The sequence below is a fragment of the Myodes glareolus genome, chromosome X (genome assembly GCF_982192425.1).
Source record: "Myodes glareolus chromosome X, mMyoGla1.1, whole genome shotgun sequence".
NCBI classification, from domain to species: Eukaryota; Metazoa; Chordata; class Mammalia; order Rodentia; family Cricetidae; genus Myodes; species Myodes glareolus.
Genome location: NC_142053.1, coordinates 39,485,659 through 39,511,422, shown reverse-complemented (window position 1 = coordinate 39,511,422; position 25,764 = coordinate 39,485,659). Strand labels below are relative to the sequence as shown.

The 25,764-nt window shown below is 35.9% G+C and overlaps 1 protein-coding gene across 11 annotated transcripts in view; it reads left to right on the top strand.

Annotated features, from left to right (window-relative positions):
• Znf280c (zinc finger protein 280C) overlaps positions 1 to 25,764 on the top strand; it is a 53,982-nt gene that overhangs the window by 4,979 nt on the left and 23,239 nt on the right. For 9 of the 11 annotated variants that reach the window (XM_048439250.3, XM_048439247.3, XM_085684607.2 and 6 more), the window contains 7 exons: positions 2,514 to 2,674; positions 9,429 to 9,494; positions 9,825 to 9,958; positions 13,182 to 13,293; positions 17,402 to 17,569; positions 17,704 to 17,813; positions 20,897 to 21,117. In XM_048439250.3, the coding sequence (XP_048295207.1) occupies positions 2,533 to 2,674; positions 9,429 to 9,494; positions 9,825 to 9,958; positions 13,182 to 13,293; positions 17,402 to 17,569; positions 17,704 to 17,813; positions 20,897 to 21,117 (953 nt within the window). In that variant the 5' untranslated portion in view covers positions 2,514 to 2,532. Of the gene's footprint in view, positions 1 to 2,513; positions 2,675 to 7,322; positions 7,510 to 9,428; positions 9,495 to 9,824; positions 9,959 to 13,181; positions 13,294 to 17,401; positions 17,570 to 17,703; positions 17,814 to 20,896; positions 21,118 to 25,764 lie in introns of those variants that run through there. The other 2 variants (XM_087903175.1, XM_087903174.1) reach the window with 2 other exon arrangements.

Genomic DNA, 25,764 nt, shown 5'->3' with positions numbered 1-25,764 from the left:
AGGATTTATAGGCAATTAAATATTGTTGTGATGTGAGATTGTGAGATGGTTCAGTAGGACCAGGCTTGATGACCTGAGTTCAATCCCTGGGACCTATATGGTGGAAGGAGATAATTGACTGGGTGTGGCCCTCACAATTAAGTATAAAACCAAAAATGTTGAGGGGAGGTGGGGTTAACAGTTGTTAAGAGGAGGACCCATGAGGCCCTGCCCCTCCCCAAGGAATTATGGACTGTTAAAAGTTTCACAGTCAAGTTTGGCAAGAAGAGAGCCTGATGAGGTCTTGCCCCTCCCAAGGTTTTTTAGACAGTTAATAATTACTAGGGGAATGAGTTCCAGAGGCCATAGATATAGCCTAAATTTGTAAATAATTAGTAGGGGACAGGTTCAGGGGCCCCAACCCTCTTCAAGACTTACAGGCAGTTGTTTCTGGGAGAATGCTTCATGCCTGTCTCCAAACAGACTGAAAGCTTTTGCATGGGGGGGTGGGCCTCAAGAAACCACTTTTTCTTTTTTTTTTAAATTTATCTTTATTTTGCATGCATTGGTGTGAAGGTGTCAGATCCCCTAGAATTCAATTTTCAGACAGTTTGAACTGCCATGTGTGTGCTGGGAATTGAACCCAGGTCCTCTGGAAGAGCAGTCATTGCCTTTAACCGCTGAGCCATTTCTCCAGCCCCACTTTTTCTTCAGTAGTGAAGCCATCCTCCATAAGTTGCTCATGAGCTTGTAAATAACTCCCAGTTTAAAAAAATCTAGAGACTGGGTGCACATGCCTTTAATTCCACTGCTCAAGATGGAAAGAAAGGTGGATCTCTGAGTTCAAGACCAACTCAGGTCATTGGGCTGGGGAAGTAGGCACCTTTACTCACTGAGCTACCTTTCCAGCCCGTTGATTAAATTTTGTCAGAAAGATCATTTTCTCCTGTCCTCTGTATTATCTGTTTTGTTTATATCTTTTAATCTGTTTGATTGTTTTGGTCTTTCACATTAGAGACTTTCCTCAAATTTGGTGTTCATTAGTTATTCATATCCATTTTTGTTACTTTTTCTTTTTAGATTATTTTAAAGATGTATTTATTTTACTTTATGAGTTTTGCTTACATTTATGTATGGGCACCATCTACTTGTCTTGTGCTCTCAGAGATCAAAAGAGGGGTCAAATCCCCTGAAACTGGAGCTAGAAGTAGTTGTGAGCACCAGTGTCACTGGTGGGATATGAACCCTGATCCTCAGCAAGTGTTCTTAACTGCTGAGCCATCTCTCCAGCAATTTTTTTGTTTTATGTTGTTTTTGTTTTGAGACAAGTCCTTGACTACTCTGAAATTCACTGTGTAGACCAGGCTGTCCTTAAACTCACAGAGATCTGCCTGCCTCTGCCTCCCAAGTGCTGGGACTAAAGGTGTACACCACCATGCCTAACTTATATCCATATGTTAAGAATGTGGCACTGAGTTGGTATGACAACACACATTAGAAATCCTAACACTCAGGCTGAGGCAGGACATTTGTGAGTTTGGGGCCAGCTTGAGGCTACATAATTAGTTCCAGGACAGGTCAGCCCAAATTACATGGAAAATCCCTATCACAGAAACCAAACAACAGCATCCCCAAAGGAGTAAGGCTTTAAAATGTTTGCTATGAGGTGTGTAATATTTGTAGTGCGTCCTTTGTTTAATTTCTTGAGATGAGAAATGTTTACTCTATCCTGGAATAGAATAAGCTTCTCTTTTTTCCCTGTTTTCAACCTAGTATCTCGTTTTTCTTTTTTCTTTACCCTAATATTTCTGAATCGGATGCTGATTTTTTTCTCCTTCCAATCTAATTGCCTCCTATGCTTGGTTTATAAACACAAGTGGTGGGCTTTTGTCTCAGGTAATAATTATATACTATTCTTTGTGGTATGTATAATATCCTAGTCATATAATATAAACTTAGCTTGCTTGGATTTAATTTTAAATTTTTGGCCACCTGGGGCTAGAGAGCTAGCTTAGCAGTTAAGAGCATTGGTTGTTATTCCAGAGGACCCCAGTTTGATTACCAGAACCCACATGACTGTCAAAGAATTCCAGTTCCAGATGATCTCATCCCCACTTCTTGCTTCTGGGGGTATCACATGCATGTGGTACACAGACATACATGCAAACAAAACATCTCTATGTTTAAAGCAAAAATTACAAAAAGAAAATTTTGGCCACTGTAACTCAACTGCTGTCCCCAATCTTCTAGCTACTTAGCTATTTTTTACTAGCTTTGTTTTGAGATAGGGCATCATTGTGTAGAACAGACAGGCCTCAGAATAATTCTATTCTGTTACTTCAACCTCCTGAATGAATGATAGGTAAACTGAGCGCTTAGTTTAGATATATAAATTGCTTTCTCAGTTTATTCTTGCTATCTGTAGTTATTCAGTAATTTCCTTTAAGATTGATAAAGCTTATCTTTAATTATCATACTTCCTGTTACAAAAACAGTTTTTTTTCCTTTTGAAAATATGGGTTTCTCTCCTTTAGGAAATTAGATAATTCAAAAATGGCAGAACTTGTTATGGAATGTGAAGAAGAAGAGTTGGAACCATGGCAGCAGAAAGTAGATGAAATTCAAAATAAAGACGATGATGATGATGAGTTGATCTTTGTTGGAGAGATATCAAGTTCCAAACCAGCCATTTCAAGTAAGCATTTATTTCAGTGAAGTTTCTTATGATAGTTGTTGGTTTTTTGAGTGGGAAAAACCTGTGACTGTTTTATTTTTAGTGCTTGATGTATTTGTTCTGTACAGAACTTAGATGAAAAGCAAGATAGGGCTAGGGAAGTGCCTTAGCAGTTACTGTACTTGTCATGCAAGCCACAAGCATGAGTACAGGGATTTGGATACCCAGAAGCCATGTAAAATGGCTGCCTTTTTGTAATCCCAAATCTTAGAAAGCAGAGACAGGGAGATCCCTAGAGGAAAGTGACTGGCTAGATTATAGCCTTTTTGGCCAGATCTAGGTTTAATTTTTGCCTCAGTGAATAGAGTGGAGAAGGATTGAGGAAGACTCCCAGCATCTTGATGCCTTGGGCCTCCCACATGCATATATACCCACACAGTATGACTATGCATGTACACAAACACACAGAGGAAAGCACAGTAACGGTCAGTGAGCACTTAAGATGTTCATGGTGACACTGTGGTTTGTAGCACAAATTCTCATTGTTCTTAATAATAAAACTTTGGAGTTAGCTATCAGGGGGTAGAAGCTGGAAGATCAGAGAAACAGAGCTGCCACCCACTAGAGTTCCTACCTCTTATCAATGCATCCTCAGACTGACTGTTGTTCAGACTTCTGCCTCAGACTGCAATGAGCTCCTGTCTCCTCCAGCCTTATAGTCCTCTCTCTGCCCAGCCATATCACCCCTATCTCTACATTGCTAGTGCTGGGATTAAAGGTATGAAATCCCAAGTGTTAGGATAACCTTTGTGTGAGCTCTGTTTCTCTTTTAGACTGGATCAATTTCGTGTAGCCCAGGGTGGCCTTGAACTAAAAGATTGGTCTGCCTCTGTCTCCCTGGGATTAAAGGTGTATGCCACTACTACCTGACCTCAATAGCTAACTAGTGGCTTAGCTTTGCACTCTAATCTTCAGGCTAGCTTTATTTGTTAAAACACAAACAAAATATCACTACAGTGGTTACATACAGTAATGAAAGGGAGAACTTAAAATATCATGTGTAAGAAAGGGGTAATAATTAAAGTAACTAAGGATTAAGATTACCTGAATGCATTATAGGCCTTATATGATAGAGATCCTACTTTTAAAATACTTTTTTCACATAGTGTGTGTGTGTGTGTGTGTGTGTGTGTGTGTGTGTGTGTGTGTGTGTGTGAGAGAGAGAGAGAGAGAGAGACAGAGACAGAGAAGGCATACCCATGGCATATGAGTGGAGGTAATGGGACAACCTGCATAAATGGGTTTCTCTTTTCCCTACCATATGGGTCCTGGGCATCAAACTTAGGTCATCAAGCACCTTTAATACTGAGCCATCTCACCAGCTCTAGTTTGTTTGTATGGGGGACTTCTTTTATTGAAAATGGATATTTTTCTTAAATAATATTTATCTTTATTATGTTTTCCCTCCCTCTACTCCCAGATCTTTCCCACCTCCCCTTCCATCCAGACCCACCCCTTTCTTTCATTAGAAAACAAATAAGCTTCTAAAGGATAATAATAAAAGTAAGATTTTTATTTTTTTTATTTTTTTAAAGATTTATTTTTATTATGTATACAACATTTTGCCTCCATGTATGCCCGCACACCAGAGGAGAGCACCAGATCTCATTACAGATGGTTGTGAGCCACCATGTGGTGGCTGGGAATTGAACTCAGGACCTCTGGAAGAGCAGCCAGTGCTCTTAACCACTGAGTCATCTCTCCAGCCCCTAAAAGTAAGATTTTTAAAAACCCTAACACATCATAATAGGACAACATAAACAAACAGAAGAAAGAGATCCCCCAAAAGGCACAAGAAACAGATACAGATGTAGAGACCCACTCATTCACATACTTCAGCATCCCACAAAAACACTAAACTGGAAGCTGTAATATATATGCAAAGGACCTGTAGGATTAAAAAGAGAGGAGGAAAAATATATACATACATATAAAGTAAAATAAAAAAAGACAAATTTTTAAAAAGCTAGAGCCCTGACACAACATTATGAAATACGGAACCTCCAAATATGTGTTGAGTTCATTTTCAGGGATTGCAGCCTATCCTTAAGAGTAGTTAGTTTCCCCAGTGAGAACCCTTTGGAGAAAACTAAATTTTTATTTGCAAGTGGTTATCAAATGGAGAATGCTTCTGGATTAGGGGTGGGAACATGTGTCCACTTCTCCTTAAAGCTCTAGAACTCCATCTGGTGTAGATATGTGCAGGTCTTGTGCATCGTTCTCATTGATTGAGAGGACCTTGTTCCCTTGGTGTCCTCTGTCCTGTTCCCACTGGCTCTTACACTCTTTCTGCCTCCTTTTCCCAGGGGTTCCCTGAGTCCTGAGGGGAGTGACTTGATGGAGACATCCTGTTTAGGGTTAAGTGTTCCCAAGGTCTTTCATTCTCTGCATGATCTCTGGCTGTGAGTCTCTGTATTTGTTTCTACCTGTTGCAACGAAGAAAGCTTCTCTAATGATGGCTGAACAAGGCACCGATCTATGAGTATAGCAAAATTTTATTAAGAGTCATTTTATTCCTGTTCTTTCTTGTATGTTTGTTTTATTTGTTTTAGAAAGTAGTGTTTGCTTTTACCATAGGTCCCTGGGCTATCTACTTTCAGGTTCTTTGTCACCCAAGCAGTGTCAGATATGGGTTCCATCTTGAATCAAATCAGGAATTGTTTGGTTACTGCCACGTGCTTTGTGCCACCACTACCCTAGCATATCTTGCAGGCAGTACCCCATTGTAAATAGAGGGTTTGTGGCTGGATTGGTGTTTATGTTTCACTTTTGAGAGCATGTAGAATATGTTCCTGTACCAAAGACATTGGAATGTAGGGATGAAAGCTCTATGTAGGCACCAGTTCATCAATTCTAATTGTGTAGATGTTGTCTTCAGCAATGGGTCCTTGCTGTCAGTTTGTGAAGAGCAACCTGTTGTCTTGGCAACAGCCTGGGTTGTTTGGGGGTTCCCAAGGGACCCCTTTGGCCAAAAACTCAATTAGATTTAACCCAGCTCCACTACTGGAAACTTCATTTGGTGACAAGAGATACCCAGTTGGGACTCTGTCTCACCCATTATTTAATGATTTTATTTAGATCCTCTTCATTATATGTATATATTTTGGGAAGCTTCTACTGTGTTAGGCTTCCCTACAACTCCTCAAATGGCCCTTGATTTTAGCTATTTCCCCATATTTCCTCCCTCATCTCCCACTTCCCTGCTCATCCCTACTTGATCCTCCCATTCCAGTCCCCCTATGCATCCATAATTATTTATTTTATTTTTCATTCCTTATTAGTCTGTGCCCCCACCCCCAGTCACTTATGATATACCTAACCTCTGTGAGTCTATGAATTGTAGCTTCTCTGGTTTATGAGGTCCCATTTAACTATTTGTTGATCTTAGTGTCTGTGCTTAACAGTATTCTCTTCAGGAAGTCTTTTCTGTGCCAATGAGTTTAAGGCAATTCTCCATTTTCTCTTCTATAAGGTTCAGTGTGTCTGGATTTATTTTGAGGTTTTTGATCCACCTGGAGTTGAGTTTTGTGCAGGGTAATGAGTATAGATATATTTGGAATCTTTTATATATATATATACAAGCATCCAATTTGACCAGTGCTGTTTGTTGAAGTTGCTTCCTTTTTTCCAATGTGTATTTCTGGCTTCTTTATAAAAAATCAGATGTCCATAGGTGTGTGGATTTATATTGGGTCTTCAATTCCATTGGTCAACATGTCTGTTTTAGTGCCAATACTGTGCTGCTTTTATGACTATACCTCTGTAGTACAACTTGAAATCAGAATGATATCACCAGAAGTTCTTTTATTGTATGGGATTGTTTTAGCAATCTGAACTTTTAGTGTTTCCATATGAAGCTAAGAATTATCCTCTTAAGATCTGTGAAGAATCATGTTCGAATTTTGATGGAGATTTCATTGAATCTGTACATTGCTTTTGGTAGCATGGCCATTTTTCCTGTGTTAATCCTGCTGATCGATGAGCATGGAGATCTTGCCTTCTTCAGTTTCTTCAGTGCTTTAACATTTTTTACCATACAAGTCTTTGATTTGTTTGGCTAGAGTTACTCCAAGATATTTTATATTATTTGAGGTTATTGTGAAAGGTATTGTTTCCCTAATTTCTTTCTCAGACCATTTGTTATTTATATATTGGGGGGCTACTGATTTTTTTTTTGAGTTAATCTTGTATCCAGCTACTTTGGTGAAGGTGTTTATCAACTATAAGATTTTACCAGTGAAATTGTATGGTCACTTATGTATGCTATTATATCATTTGCAAATAAAGATACTTTGACTTTTTTCTTTCTGATTTATATCCCCTTGATCTCCTTTAGTTAGCTTATTCTAGCTAATAAGTACTGTATTGATTGAATAGGTATGGAGAAAATGGACAGCCTTGTCTTGCTCTTGATTTAGTGGAATCGCTCTATGTTTCTCTCTGTTTAAGTTGATGTTAGCTATGAACTTGCTGTAAATTGCCTTTATTATATTTAGGTATGCCTCTTCTGTCCATAATCTCTACAGTACTTTTATCATGAAGGGTGTTGGAATTTGCCAAAGGCTTTTTCAGCATCTAATAAGATGATCATGTGGTTTTTGTCTTTCAGTTTGTTTATTTGGTGGATTACATTTATCGATTTGCATGTGTTGAACCATCCCTGCATCTCTGGGATGAAGCATACTTGATTATGGTGGATGATCTTTTTCATGTGTTCTTGGATTTGGTTTGCAAGTATTTTACTGAGAATTTTCACATTTATATTTATAAGGGAAATTGGTCTATAATTTTCTTTGGTGAGTTTTTATGTTTTTGGGTATCAGGTTAACTGACCTAAAAAGAATAGTTCCTTTTTTTTTCTATTTCATGGACCAATTTGAGGAGTATTGGTGTTAACTCTTTTTTGAAAGTCTTGTAGAATTCTGCTCTAAAACTATCTGGGTCCTTGTCTTTTGAGGAGGATACAGGAAGTTGGGAGACTTTTAATTACTGCTTCTATTTTACTAGGGGTTATAGGTCTATTTAGATTATTTATCTGACTTTGGTTTAACTTTTTAAAGTAGTATCTATTAAGAAAATTATCCATTTATTTTAGATTTTCCAATATTGTGAAATGTAGGTTTTTAAAGTATATGCTTATGATTCTTTGGATTACTTCGATACCTGTTGTTATATCCCCCTTTTTATTTCTAATTTGGTTAATTGAGATATTCTTTCCACATTTTAGTTACTTTGAATAAAGGTTTGCCAATCTTACAGATTTTTCTCTAAGAACTATTTAATTGATTCTGTGTATTTTTTGGTTCTATTTTATTGATTTCAGCCCTCATTTGATTATTTCTTGCCATCTATTCCTTTTGAGTGTAATTTTTCTCTTTTTGTTACGGAGCTTTCTAGTGTACTGGTAAGTGACTAGTACAAACTCTCTTTTTTTTTTAATGTAGGGACTTAGTGCTATGAAATTGTCCTTAGAACCACTTTCATTATGTCAGAATATGTGGCCTGTTTTGGAGAAAGTTCCATGAAGTGCTGAGAACAATTAGTATTCTTTTGTGTGTGGGTAAAATGTTTTGTAAATATCTGTTAGGTCCATTTGGCTTATAAAGTCAGTTAACTCCAGCATTTCTATGTGTAGTTTTTGTCTGGGTGTCCTGTCTATTGGTCAGGTAGGGTAGTGAAGAGGGAACCACAATTGAGAAAATGCGCACATCAAATTGGCCTATGGACAAGCCTGTGCGGTGCATTTTCTTGACTGATATTTATGTTGGGGGGGCCCATCCCATAGGTGATGGTGTCACCCCTGGGTGGTATAAGAAAACAGCAGACTGAGCAAACCTTGAGGAGAAAGCCAGAAAACAGCATTTCTCCAAAGCCTCTGTGTCAGTTATTGCCTCCAGGTTCCTGCCCTGTTTGAGTTCCTACCCTGACTTTCCTCAACGATAAAGTACAAGTTGTAAAATGAAATAAATCCTTCTTTCTCTAAGTTGCTTTTTGCCGTGGTGTTTTTTCAACAGCAGTAGGAACCATAACCTAGATATCATTTTCTTTAAGAAATTTTAATCATTTTAAAATTCTGAATTTAAGCTGGGTGGTGATGGCACACACCTTTAATCCCACACTCCAGAGGCAGAGGCAAGTACATCTCTGGTGAGATCGAGACCAGCCTGATCTACAGACTTAGTTCCAGGACAGCTAGGGCTGTTACACAGAAAAATCCTGTCTCACAAAACCAAAAAATAAAATAAAAAGACAAAATTTTGAATTTAAATATGATTCCTCAGTAACCATAAAATTAACTTCATATGGGGACAAGAGATAGCAGTCTGAATTGGTCTAGAGTATCCTGTCAGACCCAAATTGACTTCTAGTGTATTTAGCCTCTGAAACTAATCAAATACTAAAATCTAGTTAATAACTTAATGTGTTATCTGATAATTTTCCTTTTTGAGCTCAAGTGATGATATTGAGAATCATGAGATAAGCAAACCAGTCAGCTGGTCCATAATGAAACTTCCAGGTATCTAGGGATATGAAATGTGGCATGAGTAATGTGCATGGACTTGATTTTTGACTAGCAAGAATTTGAGTCAAAATCTTGTAACAATTAAAGGGAATAAAAATGTTTCTATCGTTGGTTGTATATGTCTATTTTAGACAGTTTTCCATAATCTTTATGTAGTTTATCTCAGTAATGAGTTTTTAAATATTCTTGTAGATATTTTGAATAGATGTAGCCCTGGTTCATCTTCAAAGGGACTAAAGAATTACTCACTCAATCCAGGTACAGTATTACTACACTCTCTTAATGCCAAAAATTTGTTTAATTTTTTATTTATGTGTATGTATTTGTGCCTGTGTGGGTTTTTGTGCACTATGTATGTACAGGTGCCCATGAAAGGTAGAAGAGGGCATTAAATCCCCTAGAACTGGAATTGATATGTAGTGTTAAATACCTGATGTAGATGCTAGGAACTGAACATGGTCCACTGCAAGAGCAGTGGGTATGCTTAATGGCTAAGCCCTTACAAGTTTAATTTTAAACTCACCTGTTTGACAGAATTGTATACCAATATGTTCATTACATTGTTTTTTGTTTGTTTTTTATGTTTAGCTATTTCTAATATATTCAGACCTGCAAATCGACACTACAAAAATCCATTGCCTAATCCAGTGGCTGCTTTGCCTAGATTTCATCCTAAATCCAAATCTTCAGAGAATTCTGATGTTCAGACTGTGTTTAAACCTGTAAGTAATTTTTAACTTCACAGTTAATTCAGGAACACATTGGATAGTATATATCCAGCTAGAATGGAGAATGGTCATAGCTAACTAAAGAAAATGTCATTATCTTTAGGCTTTCTTTTTTGTTTGTGTTTTTCCAGACAGGATCTCACTATGTGGCTCTGAATCTCTGGGAAATCAGTATATAGACCAGACTGACCTCAAAACAAAGTTAGCCACTGGCCTCTACCTGCTGCATACTGAAATTAAAAACCATGAGCCACCACACTTAGCTTTATTTTAAAACCAAAATCATTTCATTGTGTTAAAGAACACTATTATGCTGACAAAATTATATAGCATATTTTGAGATCTTTATATACAGATTTTCCCAGTATATTAAAGTCAACACTACAAATCCAATGACTACCTTACCTAGAGTTTTTTGTACTAAAGTCTTGACTATTCCCCTTTGCCCTTTCCAGCCCCAGTAACCTATATTCTACTCCTAGTATTTGACAAAGAGGCCAAAACACACTGAAGAAAAGACAGCATCTTCAACCAGTGGTTCTGGAAAACTGGGTGTCCACATATCGATAATTGAAATTAGACCTATATCTACCACCCTGCACAAAAAAATTAACTCAAAGTGGATCAAAGACCTCAATTTGCAACCTGAAGCATGAAACTGCCAGAAGAAAGCATAAGGCAGTACCCTATGTAATATAGGTATAGGAAAGGACTTTCTGAGTTGATAAGTGGGACCTCATAAAACTAAAAGGCTTCTGTACAGCTAAAGAAAGAATCAAGTAAAGAGGAAACACACAGGAAATCAACTTAAGAGAGTAAAGTTAGGTGTTCTTTTTTTTTAAAGATTTATTTATTAATTATGTATGCAGCATTCCTTCCATGCATGCCTGCAGGCCAGAAGGGGACACCAGATATCATTACAGATGGCTGTGAGCCGCCATGTGGTTGCTGGGAATTGAACTCAAGACCTCTGGAAGAGCAGTCCGTGCTCTTAACCGCTGAACCATCTCTCCAGCCCCCAACTTAGGTGTTCTTAATTGAGATGATTATTCCAACAAATTGTGACTTTATTGTCAAAACCCTTTTTTCACTATTTAGTTCTTAAACATTTAGCCAGCATGGTTGTTAATGTGCCTGTAGTCCTAGTACTTGGGAAGCTGTGGGCAAGAGGATTTTGACTTTAAGATCAGTCTCCTTGGGCTGGAGAGATGGCTTAGTGGCTAAGAGCACAACCCGCTTTTCCAGAGGTCCTGAGTTCAATTCCAAGCAACCACATGGTGGCTCACAACCATCTGTAGTAAAATCTGGTGCCCTCTTCTGGCCTGCAGAACACTAATGAATAAATAAATCTTCTGTAAAGCGAGTGGCGGGCTGCTTTTCATTGCCCGCCCAGCTAGCTTTACCCGAAATAATCACACGGAAACTATATTCTTTTAAACACTGTGGCCCATTAGTTTCAGCCTCTTATTGGCTAATTCTCACATCTTGCTTTAACCCATATTTAGTAATCTGTGTATCACCACAAGGTGGTGGCTTACCAGGAAAGATTCTAACCTGCATCTCTCTCAGAGAGGAGAGAGGAGAGTTATGGCGACTGCTTCACTGCCTTCTTCCTCCCAGCATTCTGTTCTCTTTACTCTGCCTACCTAATTTTCTGTCCTATCAAAGGGCCAAGGCAGTTTCTTTATTCATAGACAGATGACCCTCCTCCATCAATCTTTAAAAAAAAAAAAGACCAGCCTCCTCTTAGTAAGTTCCAGACCAGGCTGGACTACAAAGTTTGACTGTCTCACAAAACAAAATCACCCCCAAGTAGAGCAATAACAAAAAACTTTTAATAGAAGTAAGAAATAACAGTGATGTTTAACATTTGGAGGGAAACTGTTAATATGTGCAAATGTGATTTTTACATAATTCTTAAGACATCCCTATGAGGGAGGATATTCCCAATTTATGGTTGAGGAGACTGAAACTCAGGGAGCCTAAATGATTATCCGAAGGCCAGCTGGTAACCAATAGACATAGGATTTCAATCCATATTAGCCCAGAGGTTTATACACATACCTAATCATACATTTAAGTATATATATCATTGCCTGGCTGTTTTAGGTAATTTCAGTATCTGTCTCCATAATTCTTATGTCTACAAAAGTCAGAAAAAAATTGCAGACCCCTAGAACTAGAGTTGTATTCAATTGTGAGCTAGAGTTGTATTTAATTGTAAGTCTTTATATGGGCCCTGAGAACTGAACCCAGGTCCCCAACCAGCAGAAGCAGCAAGTACTCTTATCCACTGAGACATTATCTCTCCAGTCTCTTGTCTTTTTAACTTCCTGATGAGAAAATTACTGATGAGAAAATTTAGTGACAAAGCCAGTTATGATGGCTCAGGAAACTGAGACAGGAGGATAAAGAAGCCAGTCTGTTCTACATAGTCAGTCTCGGGCTATAGAAGATTATATTGGGAAACTGTTTCATTTCCTCTTCCTCAATTAAAAAAAGTAATATTTAGTAAGAACAGAAAATTCTTCCAACCTAATTATCTCAGCTTGAAAGCTTAAGACAAGCAAACAAAATCTTTGTATTTGTATTATGAAAGTTATGTATATGAAAGGTATTAGAAACAAGGAAATATATTTTTATATTTTGATTTTCTGTAGATAGTATAGTCTGTCATTCATGACCATATTTTACAGATTTGATACCTATTCCTCATTTTTAACTGAATATTGTATTGAAAATACAGTTCTTTGTCATTCATTGTTTATCTTGCTTAATCTGTCAAACTTATGTAACTATTCCTCTTTTGTTGAACATACAGGTTTTTGTGTTTTGCTTTTATAAATGCTCTATTAACGTTTTCACTTCCTAAACACAAATTCTTAGAAGTGAAATGATTATGTCAAAGAATATGGATTTTGAAAACCTTTAGTAGATACTGCTAAAATGTTATTGCCAAGAAGTTATACCAAAAATGAAACCTTAACAGTGTTATAACTGTTTTTTATTTTAACATTTTATTTACACCGAATTTTAATTTTCCAAAGAAATTACAAGAATATTTAATAATGCCAATATGCTTTTCACGCAGTATGTGCTCATTTTAGCAGAGGGTAAATTACTTTTGTGCTTTCTAACTGATCTTTGTAGTACTAGCATACTATTCAGTTTACTTTTCTAATAGCTAACAAACAAAATAACTTTTAACGTTTTACAGAGTTTTTCAAAGACTTCATCACAAGATGATCCAGGTGCTTCTTCTTCTGTCTTACAGTTAGACTCAACCAAGGATAAACCATCCTACAGCATACTGAAAAAGAGTACAGAAGGTTTGATTTAGTATTTCTTAAAAATCTACAAAAAGAGACTTTGTTAATGTTCATATAGAATTTTTATACAAGGGCTTGAAGATGGCTCAGCAGGTAAAGGTGCTTGCTGCTAAACTTGTAACCTAAGTTGGATCCCTGGAACCTACATAGGAACGTAGAGAATTGACTCCATGCCGTGCACAGGTGCACACTAAATAATCAAATTAATAAAGATTTAAGAAGCTAACAAGATTGCTCAACAAAGGCAATTGCCAAGCTGATCTGAGTTTGATCTTTGAACTCACACAATAAGATGAGAGAACTGACTCTGGCAGGTTGTCCTCTAACCTCCACAGGTACACCCACATATAACCTCCACAGGTACACCCACATATATACACATACTTCTGAAATCAGTGCCTTTGTGTTGTTATTTGCATATAAGATGGAAATAGAGCTATCATTCCTGAATGCTTTAGATGTGTAATCTTACTTAATGGACTATCTCCTTTCTGTTAGTTTAGCTAGTGTGTGCTACTTGAGGTTTTTGGATTTGGGTTTTTTTGGATTGTTGGTTGGTTGTTGTTGTTGTTGTTGTTGTTGTTGAGACAAGGTTTCTCTGTATAGTCCTGGCTGTCCTATAACTCACTCTGTAGACCAGGCTGACTGGTAATTCAGAGATCCACCTGCCTCTGCCTCAAGTGCTGGGATTAAAGATTCCACCACCATCCCTGGCTGAGTTTATTCTCATTTAGAACTACCTGTGAGCTATGAAATCTTAATATAGTTTCTGTGAGTCAGAGAAGTCTCCTGATGACTTAAATACTGTGTAAAATGTATTTATTATTTGGCATGGCTTTAGTTTATTTTTTGGTAAACTTTCTATATAATAAATGACATGTGAGATAGCTAAACATAATAGAATGGTATTATAAAATGACAGAACTAAAGAGATAGAATAAGCACATGATCAGTACCTAATACATATTCATTGAAGGAACAGAAATTGGACAATTGGAAGAAAATTCATTTAAAAAATTTTTTTTCTGCCTTGGCAAAATCTTCATGAATGTAAATAGTATGACAGTAGAAGAATGTTATCTAGATAAAAAAAAATCCCTATAATGGAATAAAGTAGCTTCTCTATTAGCTAATTTGATATATTTCACTAAAGAGGAACATAATTCTTTTGAATTTTTATTTACTAATAAGTAGTATATTATATTTATCAAACCAAAGGAAAAGTTTTATAGTAATTTGGGTGTCACAATATTTTCTCACTTTGCTAAATATTTCATTTGATTAACCTATGGTTAGCAAAATAACCAAGAACCAAAATTGATAGGGAAATAAAATAGGTGTCTTAAATTTGATTTTACTAAGCACATGGTCTCATTCCTAGAACAAGTCTCAATTTGTGAAGCTTCCAGAAGTTAAAGACAGTAACTCCTATTCACTATTTAAAGGTTCTCCACTAAGTGTGGTGGCACACGTATGAAATTCCACCACATGGGAAGTAGAGCCAGGAGGATCAGGAGTTCGAGGGCCAGTCTTAGCTGCTTAGCAAGTTCAAGATCAGCATGGACTGCATAAGACCCTGTCTCAACAAAAGGTTTTTAAACTGTAGAGAAGAGAGCTTTGTCCGGAATATTAAACACTGTTAAAGTTGGATTAAAAGATAAACGTTTAAACCTCTGTCCTACAGATTTGTATAGATCTTTATCAAGTTTTATATCAAGTCTTTATCAAGTCACCTAACTTTTCTCACATTGATAAAGTATTGTCTTTATTTATTTATTTATTTATTTTTAGTGTTTTGGGATAGGATTTCTCTATAGCTTTGGAGCCTGTCCTTGAACTTGCTGGCCTCAAACTCCCAGAGATTGCCTGTCTCTGCCTCCCAAATGCTGGGATTAAAGGTGTGCACCACTACTGCCTGGCTTTAAAATATTATTTTCTGTTTCTCACATAATACATTCATTCTCTGGACCTAATATGAGCCATTTGTAAATAATGTTATTCATTTTAGGATTTTATTGAGTTTGCAAAATTAAGAAAAGTGAAATCTGTTTTATAAACTTTAAATGGTTTATTAAAGTTTACAATAATAACCACAAATATGTGATAATGTTTGAAGTCTAGGATGACCATGAAAGTTTCTTAGATAAAATTAGATTTGAGCTTGAATTTGAAGAAGGGAAATAGGATTTTTTATGAGAATAAGTTTTTTTGTTTTCTAGCCAGGCATGGTGGTGGTGCCTGCCTTTATTCCCAGCAGAGACACAAAGATTTCTGTGAGTTAAAGGCCAGTGTGGTTTACATAGCAAAGTCCAGGACAGCCAGAACTACAAAGTGATACTCCATCTCAAAAATTAATTTTAAAAAGACTCTTTTCATCAATTTATTCTTTGACAATTTCATACATGTATATAATGCATTTTGGCCACACTCATTCCCCCAACCACCACCATACTCGTCTTACCTCCACCAACTCCCTATTTCCCATTCCACTTTTTGTTTTTACTTTTCTTGTGTAACCCACTGTATTTAATTAGGGCTGCCTGCTCATTTTTATTTGTGTAAATAGGAAGACTTGAAAGTAGGGAGTAGCAAAGATCAAAGCAATAAAAATAATGTAAAGGATCAGTATTTAAAACTCTTTATCTAAGAGTAATTTTTTTTTATTTAGATAAGGCTGGTGAGATGGCACAGCAGTTAAGAGCACTTGAGCTTAGTTCCCTGCGTCCATGTCATGTCAGGCGGCTCACAACCACCTGGAGCTCCAGTTCCAGGAGATCTGACACCTTCTGAGCTCTGTAGACATGCATGTAGCATATAATCCCTAAGATGCACAAATACCAGTTCTGAGAGGTCTTGACACCTTCTTATGGGCTCTGCAGACATGCAAGTAGTTTATATTCCCTGAGATGCACAAATACCAGCTCTGAGAGATCTGGACACTGCAGACATGTATGTAATGTACATTCACAGAGATGCACAAACATACATGTGCATAGATATAATAAAAATCCATCCTTAAAAACTTTATCAAAATGGTCTATTTTTATTACATGGTATATTGTATATTACCTAGTGCAAAATGCCAAAGTTTATTGATTATCCAAGTGACACAGGCATCTTAAAGAAACATTAAAGTAACAAAACCAAAATCAGTCTCATGTGCTGGCAGTAATCATTCAGTAGCCATAGTCTCTAATAATAGGAAAAAGAATTCTATTATCTCAAAGAATGAAACATCATAAATTTGACAAGAATATATCTACTGCTTCTGTGAATGTACACTTGAGAGCATTAAACTATGTGTGATTTTACAGCCTTTGTCACAGAAAACAATTTATTTTGGATTATTTTATAAAATCACTTTTTCTGGGTCTGTGCCTGTTTCTCAAACAGATGCCATGGATTACCTAATCCTTTGGATGCTAAGACGATAGTGTTCAAACAAAACTTTCTCCCAATCACAGAAGTCAAAGAAAGCATAAAAGGAAAGGCTCTGTCAGGAATGCCCATTATGTCTAATTAACTCGGTATAGTAGTTGGAAGACTATAGTTTTTTTTTTCATATGAATGACTAAAGCATTTTTGTTTCCATTTTCTACATAAGAAAGAAAACTTTGATTGAATAGCTAAAGATTTTTAAAACAACTATAAAGAATTCTCCTGGATTTTAGAATGAGTATTTTTTAAGTTTAAATGTCTTTAATCACCAGAACATAAGTTCATTTGTAAGGGTGTAGCTCAGAAAAAGTTATTTACCTTTCTCTTTTCTCTCTTTATTTTTTGTTATATTGTTGCTTTGGGTTTTGTGTGATTTATGCTTTTCTTTTTTTTTTTTTCTCAGCCTGCGTCCTTTAATGGATAGCTTTATTTGAAAGTATCCTTATAGTTTTCTTGCATAAAGTTTATTTTGTGAATCTGAAATATATATGATTCATAGAAGCTGCTTCCTTGTATAATTTCTGCCTTTTAATTATTTTTTTCCATTTAAGTTAGATCCAAGATGTTTTTATTATATTAAAAATCTAAGGACATTTTTATAGCAATTTAAATAAGTAATATTCTATACTAAAGCATTTATAAATCTTTCCTGCTGTTCAAATCTTTGTAGGTATCGAACAAACTTCGTTAGGATTAAAACATCCTTCCACTTCCAAATTAAACAGTGTTAATCCAAAAAAGCCAAAGACCAATGCAAGTGTTTCTGAAACAAATCCTTCCTCTTCATCATCTTTAAATGAGTCTCCTTCCGAGGCTTCCTCCCAGGTTGTACTATCAAGTAAGTATGAAATCTCATGTAGAAAAATGTATTAGTTAGAAACAAATTTTAATAATTGTGAGATGGATTTTTAAAGATTTTTAAGCTTTTTAAAAGATCAATTTTTACTCATAAAAGTCCTCAATTTATTTTAGATGAAAATACCTCATCAATTCAGGCTGAAACTGGAGCACCTTCACTAAGATCTTGTCCAAATTGCAAGGTTAAGTTCAGTTTTTTGGATCCTTTGAAATGCCACATGAAGGTAAAATAGTGTCAAATTTTGAGTTTTGAAAATGTTTATAAATCCAAGAAATAGTAAGAATAGTAGAGAGTATTTGTTTATCTATATATTTAAATAAAAACCTTTTATTGTCATTTTCATATGAATAAGAATTTTCATGATTATGCAAAATTTAAATTCTTCCCAATCATAAAATTATAAAACTTAAGTTCATCATACATACATCATAGTATGTGATCATGTATACTCTATTGTATGTGTGCATTGCTTTTTAATTTTAAATGAAAATTCACAAACCGTAATATTTTATTGACTAAATTGTGCCATTCTTTATATTTCTCATAAAGCAGGCATTTTATTAATCTAAAATATAACTTAAAATTTCCTATTTTATACTTTTTTCCATGTTGTCATATTCATTTCCTATTTTTCAATGGAAATTTTAGTTTTGTATCTTAATTTTCCAGTTTCCTAATGAAACATTACTTATGAAATAATAGCTTTAGCTCAATCCAAAATAGAATATATAGAGTTATTAATGAATTATAGCTTTATATTGGTATTTCAAACTCCTGAACTTACTTAGGTTTTAGATAAATTTGAAGCTACTAAAGTATGAAATTTAGAGGGATTACTATTAATATTTTACCAGGTTATATGGTATTTTGTTGTATCTTTCTAAAGATAGATCGTCTTCTCTTTGCCTGCCCCATGTAAATGGTAGTGAGTGAAGAGGCAAGAAAAGCACTAAGATAAGTAAGATAGGTGACATGGAAAAGGATAGGGAGAATGCAAAGAAACATCTTAGGAAAGATTCTGCTTACTGTTCCCAAGAGATTTTTATTAAATCCCGCACCTTGGAGAAAAGTACAAGAGTGAGAATGAATTCCAATATTTCAAATACAGTATCTATTCTGGGAACAAAACTTATCCTGGATGTTAGTCCCTCTACGTCTCTGAGCATGTGAGAATAGTGAAACCAGTCTCACATCATCAGTACTTTCTTTGATATTTGACAATTCTATTTTGTATTTCTCTATAGCTTTCTCTGCGTGTGTTTTGTAACTTCACTGACGTTTTAAATAAAATATCCTTTTTTCTTTGTTTAATGCATTCTGACCTAAATTCCATTTTAATTTATTTATATCATTTATGTGTAAATGTGTATGTATATGTCTGCAAATTTGTGTGTTTGCATATAAGTGTGCACTTCCCACCGTACAGATGTAGAGGTCCAAGGACAACCTCAAGTGTTAGTCCTTGCTTTCTACCTTGTTTAAGACAGGGTCTCTTTGTTGGTGGGGGCTGTGTATGCCACATTCTCCAATTTCTGCCTCCCATCTCTATGCAGTAGTATAGTATTTCTAGGTTCTGGGGATTCAAAATCAGCTTCTCACCCATGTTCAGAAATGCTTTCCCCACTGAAGCATTTTCCTAGCCCTCATAATTCTTATTTTCCTATTTCCATTTGCTTGCTAAATCCTTTACTTATTGCTTTATTTTTGAGATAGGATTTCTCTGTGTAACCTTGACTGTTCTGGAACTTGTTACATTGACCATGCTAGCCTTGAACTCAGAGACTTACTTGCCTCTGTTTCCCAAGTGCTAGGATTAAAGGCATGCACTACCTCGCCCAGCTACTTGCTATGTACTTACTTTATCCTTTTATTTTCAGTATTTCCAAAGCCCTTTATTATTTATGTATTTCTAATTTTTACCTGTGTTGCTTTTTCTTTCTAACCCTATGAAAATTCCAGCATAGATAGCATTTACTGAGATTTAATTACATGGTCATTTTTTTTATGAAAGTAATTTTTCTCCTTTCATACATAAGCCCCTTTTCTACCATCTGTGATTATTTTTAAGTTGGTTTAGGATATTTTTAGTGTGATTGTTACTGTTGTGCTACTGAATTATAAGAATTTTCACAGTTTTCTTTTTTACTATTTATTTGTTGTTTTTTATTTGTTTGTTTTCCAAGACACGGTTTTTCTTTAGCTTTGGAACCTGACCTGGAACTAGTTCTTGTTGACCAGGCTGACCTCAAACTCATAGAGATCCACCTGCCTCTGTTTCCCGAGTGCTGGGATTAAAGGCTTTCGCCACCACTGACCAGCCACAGTTGTTTTCTACCACTTTAAATAAAATGTTTAAATACTCAACAATTCGAATTTGCTAACATTTTTTCCCGTTTTATTTTGTTCAGCAGTTATTATTTTAATGATTTTTTTTTTATTTTATGTGTTTGGGTGCTTTGTTTGCATGTATGTTTGTACACTGCTTACTTACCTGGTGCTCTTGGATGCTAGAAGCAACATTGGCCCGCTCAGGACTGCAGTTACAGTCGTGATGATGTGGGTGCTCAGGATTGAACCCCAGGTCCAATGCTCTTAATTGCTAAGCCGTCTCTCCTGTCTGTTCCAGTTTTCTTAGAGAATCCTCCTAGAGAAATTCTACCACTGAAAATTATATATGAAAAATTTTTTTCATTGAGAAAAGAATTATTAGTATCAGTTTAAATGAGATTCTGATTTTATTCAAAGTATATTTCCCCCGTGAAATAATGAAGTATTATAGATAGGATACATTGAGATTTTGAGGATGTAACTGATAACTCTTTCTTTGTGGGACATAAATTATGTAGTGCTTTGTGATAGGAGAATAACATATCAACTCTCCACATAAGTCTAGTTCCAACTGTGCTTTATTAAAATATTACTATGTCATTAGGTAATTAAGCTTCATACATAAATGATATATATGACTTTCAAGTTATATCTTGACATTAATATGAATGAAATCTATGATTTGTGTTCAAAAAGCAAATTAATAAGTCCTACTCTGAAAAGAAAAATTACAAGGTAATTTAAAGTTTTAAAAGTTTTCCATTCATTTTGGAAGATATTTCATTAAAATAGTGGTATTTGTTGTTGAAATTTTTGCAATTTATAAGGAAAGAAGCCAGTGGTTTTGGTGGATGACTTCCCATATATATCATTTATATTGCTAAGCATAGCTTTAGATGATCTGAACCTACTGTAAATATAGAATGATGTCTGATTTTTATAAGAGGTACAAATAAAACACTATTTCTCTTCTTTTAGCGTTGCTGCCCAGACATGATAAATGACTTTCTGGAGACTGTTAAATCAGAACATTCAACGACTGACAACAAAGCTAACATTGGCTCAGATAAAGAAAAATTGATCATGCTAGTTAGTGATTTTTACTATGGAAGACATGAAGGAGCTGTTGAGGAAGACCTAAAGACTTACACAACTTTTAAATGCTTCAGTTGCTCGAAAGTTCTTAAAAATAATATTAGGTATGTAAATATTTGTTTGAAAATTAAGAAACAATAATTTGCATCTTGATCTTTTAATATAAATATATTTTTCTTTGCTATCCTTAGGTAAACCATCGTAATATTTCTGCTAAGAAAGACTATTTGTTATGCTGAAAGTTGTACCAGGCTTTTCTTTTGGCCCACCAACCAGCTACCAAATCATGACAAGGAGACATATTAGTTTTGAATGCTCAATCCTAACTTAGGCTCTTTTCCAGCAAGCTCTTTTAACTTAAATTCACCTGTTTTTACCTTTTGCCTCAGAGCTTTTTACCTTTTCTTCCTTCCTGTAATTCTTACTTTCATTACTTGTACCTGGCTGGCTGGTCCCAGGCATATTCCTTTTCTTCCCTTGTTCTCTTCTACTTTTTCTTCTTCCCTCTTCCTCCCCCATTTACTCTCTGCCCAGAAGCCCTGCCTATCCCTGTCCTGTCTAGCTACTGGCCATTCAGCTTTTCATTAGATCAGTCAGGTGACTTAGGCAAGCAAAGTGAAACAGCACCACATCTTTTCATAATTAAACAAACAGCATACCTTTACATAGTTAAAATAATAGTCTGCAGTGTAAACGAATGTAACACATCTTTGCCCAGTTAAAATAATATTCCACAAAAGAAAGTTTTTATTTTTTTTGTATTTCATAGTTTTACACCTGGGTCTACCCAGTTATAATTTTTCAGATAGCTTAAGAAAACACAAGAGTATTTACTGTAACTTGGGGAAGATAACATGTTTTACACTTGTCTGAGTTACTTTCCTATTGCTGTGATAAAACACCATGACCAAGGCAACTTATAAAAGGTTTTAATTTGAGCTTATTGTTTTGAGGGTCTGAAACCATGATAGTGAAGCAGAGATATGGTATCAGGAACAACTGGGAGCTCACATCTTTATCCACAACTAGAAGGCAAAAAGAGATCACGACACTGAAAATGACTAGAGTCTTTTGAAACATCAAAGCCTGCCTCTAATGACACATCTCTTATAACAAGGCCTTTCTCAACAGTTCCTCCTTTTTGGGAACAAATATTCAAACATATGAGCCTGTCAGGTCCATTCTCTTCCTAGACACCACATTCCAATCTGTATTGGTCAGGGTTCTTCTAGCATGTATATGTGTAAATATGTGTAAAAGGATTTGTTAGAGTGGCTTACATACAGGCTGTGGTCCAAGTAGTTCTCAACAGTGGCTGTCTTTAATGGAAAGGCCAAGGGTTTGGTAGTTGTTCAGTCTACAAGACTAGATGTCTCAGCAGTCCCCAGTCTGGTGTCAGAATCCCAGGGAAGTCCTAGAGAGCTGCCAGTCTTCAGTCTTTGTTGGAATCTAGAAAAAGTAGGTTCTAGTATCAGCAAAAGAATGAATGACTCAGGAACAGGATAGGCAAATTTGCCAGTGAAAGTGAAAGCAAGCAGGCAAAAAGCATCATCTTCCTTCCTGTATAGCCTTTTATGTAGCTACCGTCAGAAGGTGAGTCTTCTCACCTCAAATGATGGCAGTCATTTGAGAAAATCCCTCATGGATGTACCCTGCAGCTTGGGTTTTAGTTAATCCAGATGTGGTCAAATTGATAACCAAGATTAGCCGCCACATCCCTATATTTATTTTCTTGTCATGTTGAATCATATTTATTTACATAATAAGAACTACTTTATTCAGCCTAGTATCTTCCATGCTAGTCTTATTTTTCGATATTAGCTCGAATTTTTATTCTAGCTCAAATTTTTTTCAACTCATTTTATAATTTTCAGCATATTTACCTCAGGGAAAAATGATTCATATTTAAATTATCTTCTTTAGAGAAGTTGTATACAATATGTCTGCTTTGGGTTTTTTTCTTTACAATTTTTATAACACATATACAATGGAGTTCTAAAAAGTTTTTTTTTGAGACAGGTTCTTATTATATATCCAAATTCACTATGTAAACTAGGCTGGCCTTAAACTCAGAGCTGTACCTGCTTTTGCCTCCTGATTACTGGGGTTAAAGGGTGTGCCACCATACCTGGTTGAAATTCTAAAGATTTTGTAGGTTTTTATCTTAAAATTTAAGAACTTATATTTTATTTTCTGAATTATATGGCATGTTGGATAATTATCATCATAAGTAAGATAGTAATAAATCAAAATAAGAAAAATGACTGTTTTTTTTTCATTGGTTTTATAGCCTTGTATTTGCAGTGAGTGACTTTGCTTTCCCAATTGGTGTGTGTATAATATTTTTCTTTATTGTTAATACTTCTAAGATTTTTCTAGAGGGAAAAAAATTGAGACAGGGTCTCTCTATTTGGTACCTCTGGCTGTCGTGGAACTCATTATTATATTTCAGGCTGGCCTCGAATTCACAGAGATCCACCTGCCTCTGCCTCCCAAGTGCTGGAACTAAAGGTGTGCACTGCCATGCCTGGATTAGAGAAAAAAAATTGAGACAGGGTCTCACTATGTACCTCTGACTAATCTGGAACTCACTATGTAAACTAGACTAGCCTCAAGACCATATAGCTCTGCCTGGCTCTTCTTTAATCCTGAGTACTGAGATTAATGGTATGTACCAGCATGTCCCACTAGAATTTTTTTTTGTAAATATAACCTAGTAGATTTCTTAAAGCCTGATCTTTTGTTCATTCTATTCATACTTACTAAATTACTAGTATTTGTAAGAATTGGGCTATGAGCTCTGTCAAATACAGAAATGAGTCAGTAAAATCTTCACATAGCTTGTAGACTTTATAGTCACTATACAGTACAGCTTTAGGGAAACTAAAAAACAAGGTATGGGTTGGTAGCCCTTTTCTTATCGTTATTATTGTTTGAGAATTTCATATATGCATATAAAACATTTTGATCAATTCCACCCCATTTCTTCACCCTCCATACTACCCCATTCCCCCTACTTTTTACTCCCAAGGTCATTGCTTTTTTTCCCTTAAGCCCACTGGGTCCACCTAGTACTGCTTGGTGTAGCAGTGTAGGGCCATCCACTGGAACATGAGCAATCTTTTAGGGACCACATTCCTGAAGAAAACTGACTCTTCTCTCCCACCCACAGCCATTAATTGTCAGTAGTTTCTCGATTAGGAATAGGACTTCATGAACTCTTTCTCAATTCATGCTGAGATTTTGACTGGTTTGATCGGATCAACTGTATAGGCCTTGTACATACAGTCACAACTACTGTGAGTTCATGTGTGTAACCGTGCTAGTTTCCCAACATTTTATAATAAAATTACTTAAATATTTAACAAGGATTACTTTTCAGAGTAACTTATAGACATCTACTAAAACCGAAGGAGTAGAAAAGATATTGTACTCAGTGTATTTACATTGCTGAGCAATGGCGCAAATGTGTTCAACTTTCAGGAATACTGTCAAGCATACAGTAAAGGGAACATTTTAATTACTCTCTCATTGGATCCAGTTACTTTTGTCAATGCTAGGTTTCGTTATTGAAGCCATGCTGGTAGGCATCTGGTGATGTGAAATTGAGATGAGGAAGGTGGGGATTGAAACTGTGGTGTTATTTGCAATTTTCAGATGAATAATGGTGCTGAGAACCTTAAGCTCATCAGTGCCTACAACTGCCTTGTGAAATGCCTATTAAATATTGTTTACTATTCCATTGAAGTATCTGTTTCTATATTTATTTCTAATTCTTTATATACATATTTTGAGTACTTTTTCACTTTTCCTAGAGTACAATTTTTTCCCTCCATGGAAACTGCTCTTTTGAAAAAAACCTTACATTTGCTTTCGCTCCCCTAAAATAATACATACATTCTATCAGGTTTGATTCCAAAAAAAAAAAAAATCATTGCTTCAGACTTAACACTCAAACCTACATTACACCTTGAATTGATTTTTTTTTTTTTGCAGAGGAATCTAGGAATAAAAAACTGACTTTCCTTCTAGATACACACGATCTCAGCATTCCCTGGGAAGTTTGTGGTTTCTCCAGTGCACTGCTCACATAACCTTCTGTCATTGCTCATAGGACTACATGTGTATGGGTCTGTGTCTGACTGATGTTTGTTCTGTCTTCATTTACTTGCTTACTCTCTAATTCACATGTTTGTGGTGTGTGTGTGTCTGTCTGTCTGTCTGGACAGACACTGACAGAAAATCCTTCCTAAGTTGCTCTCACCTTATTCATTGAGGGAGAGTCTCTCAGTTGAACACAGTGCCCATCATTTAATCTAGTGTATCTAGTCGCCTTATTCTGGAGATCTGCAGTCTCTGCCTTTCCTGACCTGAAATGAGAATGTGAGACTGCATACGACTTATCATGTGTTATGTGGTGATTTCTGGATTTCTTTGATAGGCTTTAGATATTCATCATAATCCTGAGACATGAGTATCATCAGTCTAATTTCATAGATAAAGAGCCTAAGGCATTGGGAGGTTCAGTAACTTGAGAAGAGAGCACAGAAACTGAACTGTGCAATGCCAATAATCCCAGTTCCTAGGATGCTGAGACTGTATGATTGTGAAACCATCCTGGGCTACCTAGAAACCCTGTCTCTAAAAAAGTAGATATTTTAGAATGTAATTATAACCAGTTTAAGCCTGTAATTCCAGCACTCAGAAGGTAGAGGCAGGAGGATCAGAATTTCAACACAGGCATCAGCTAT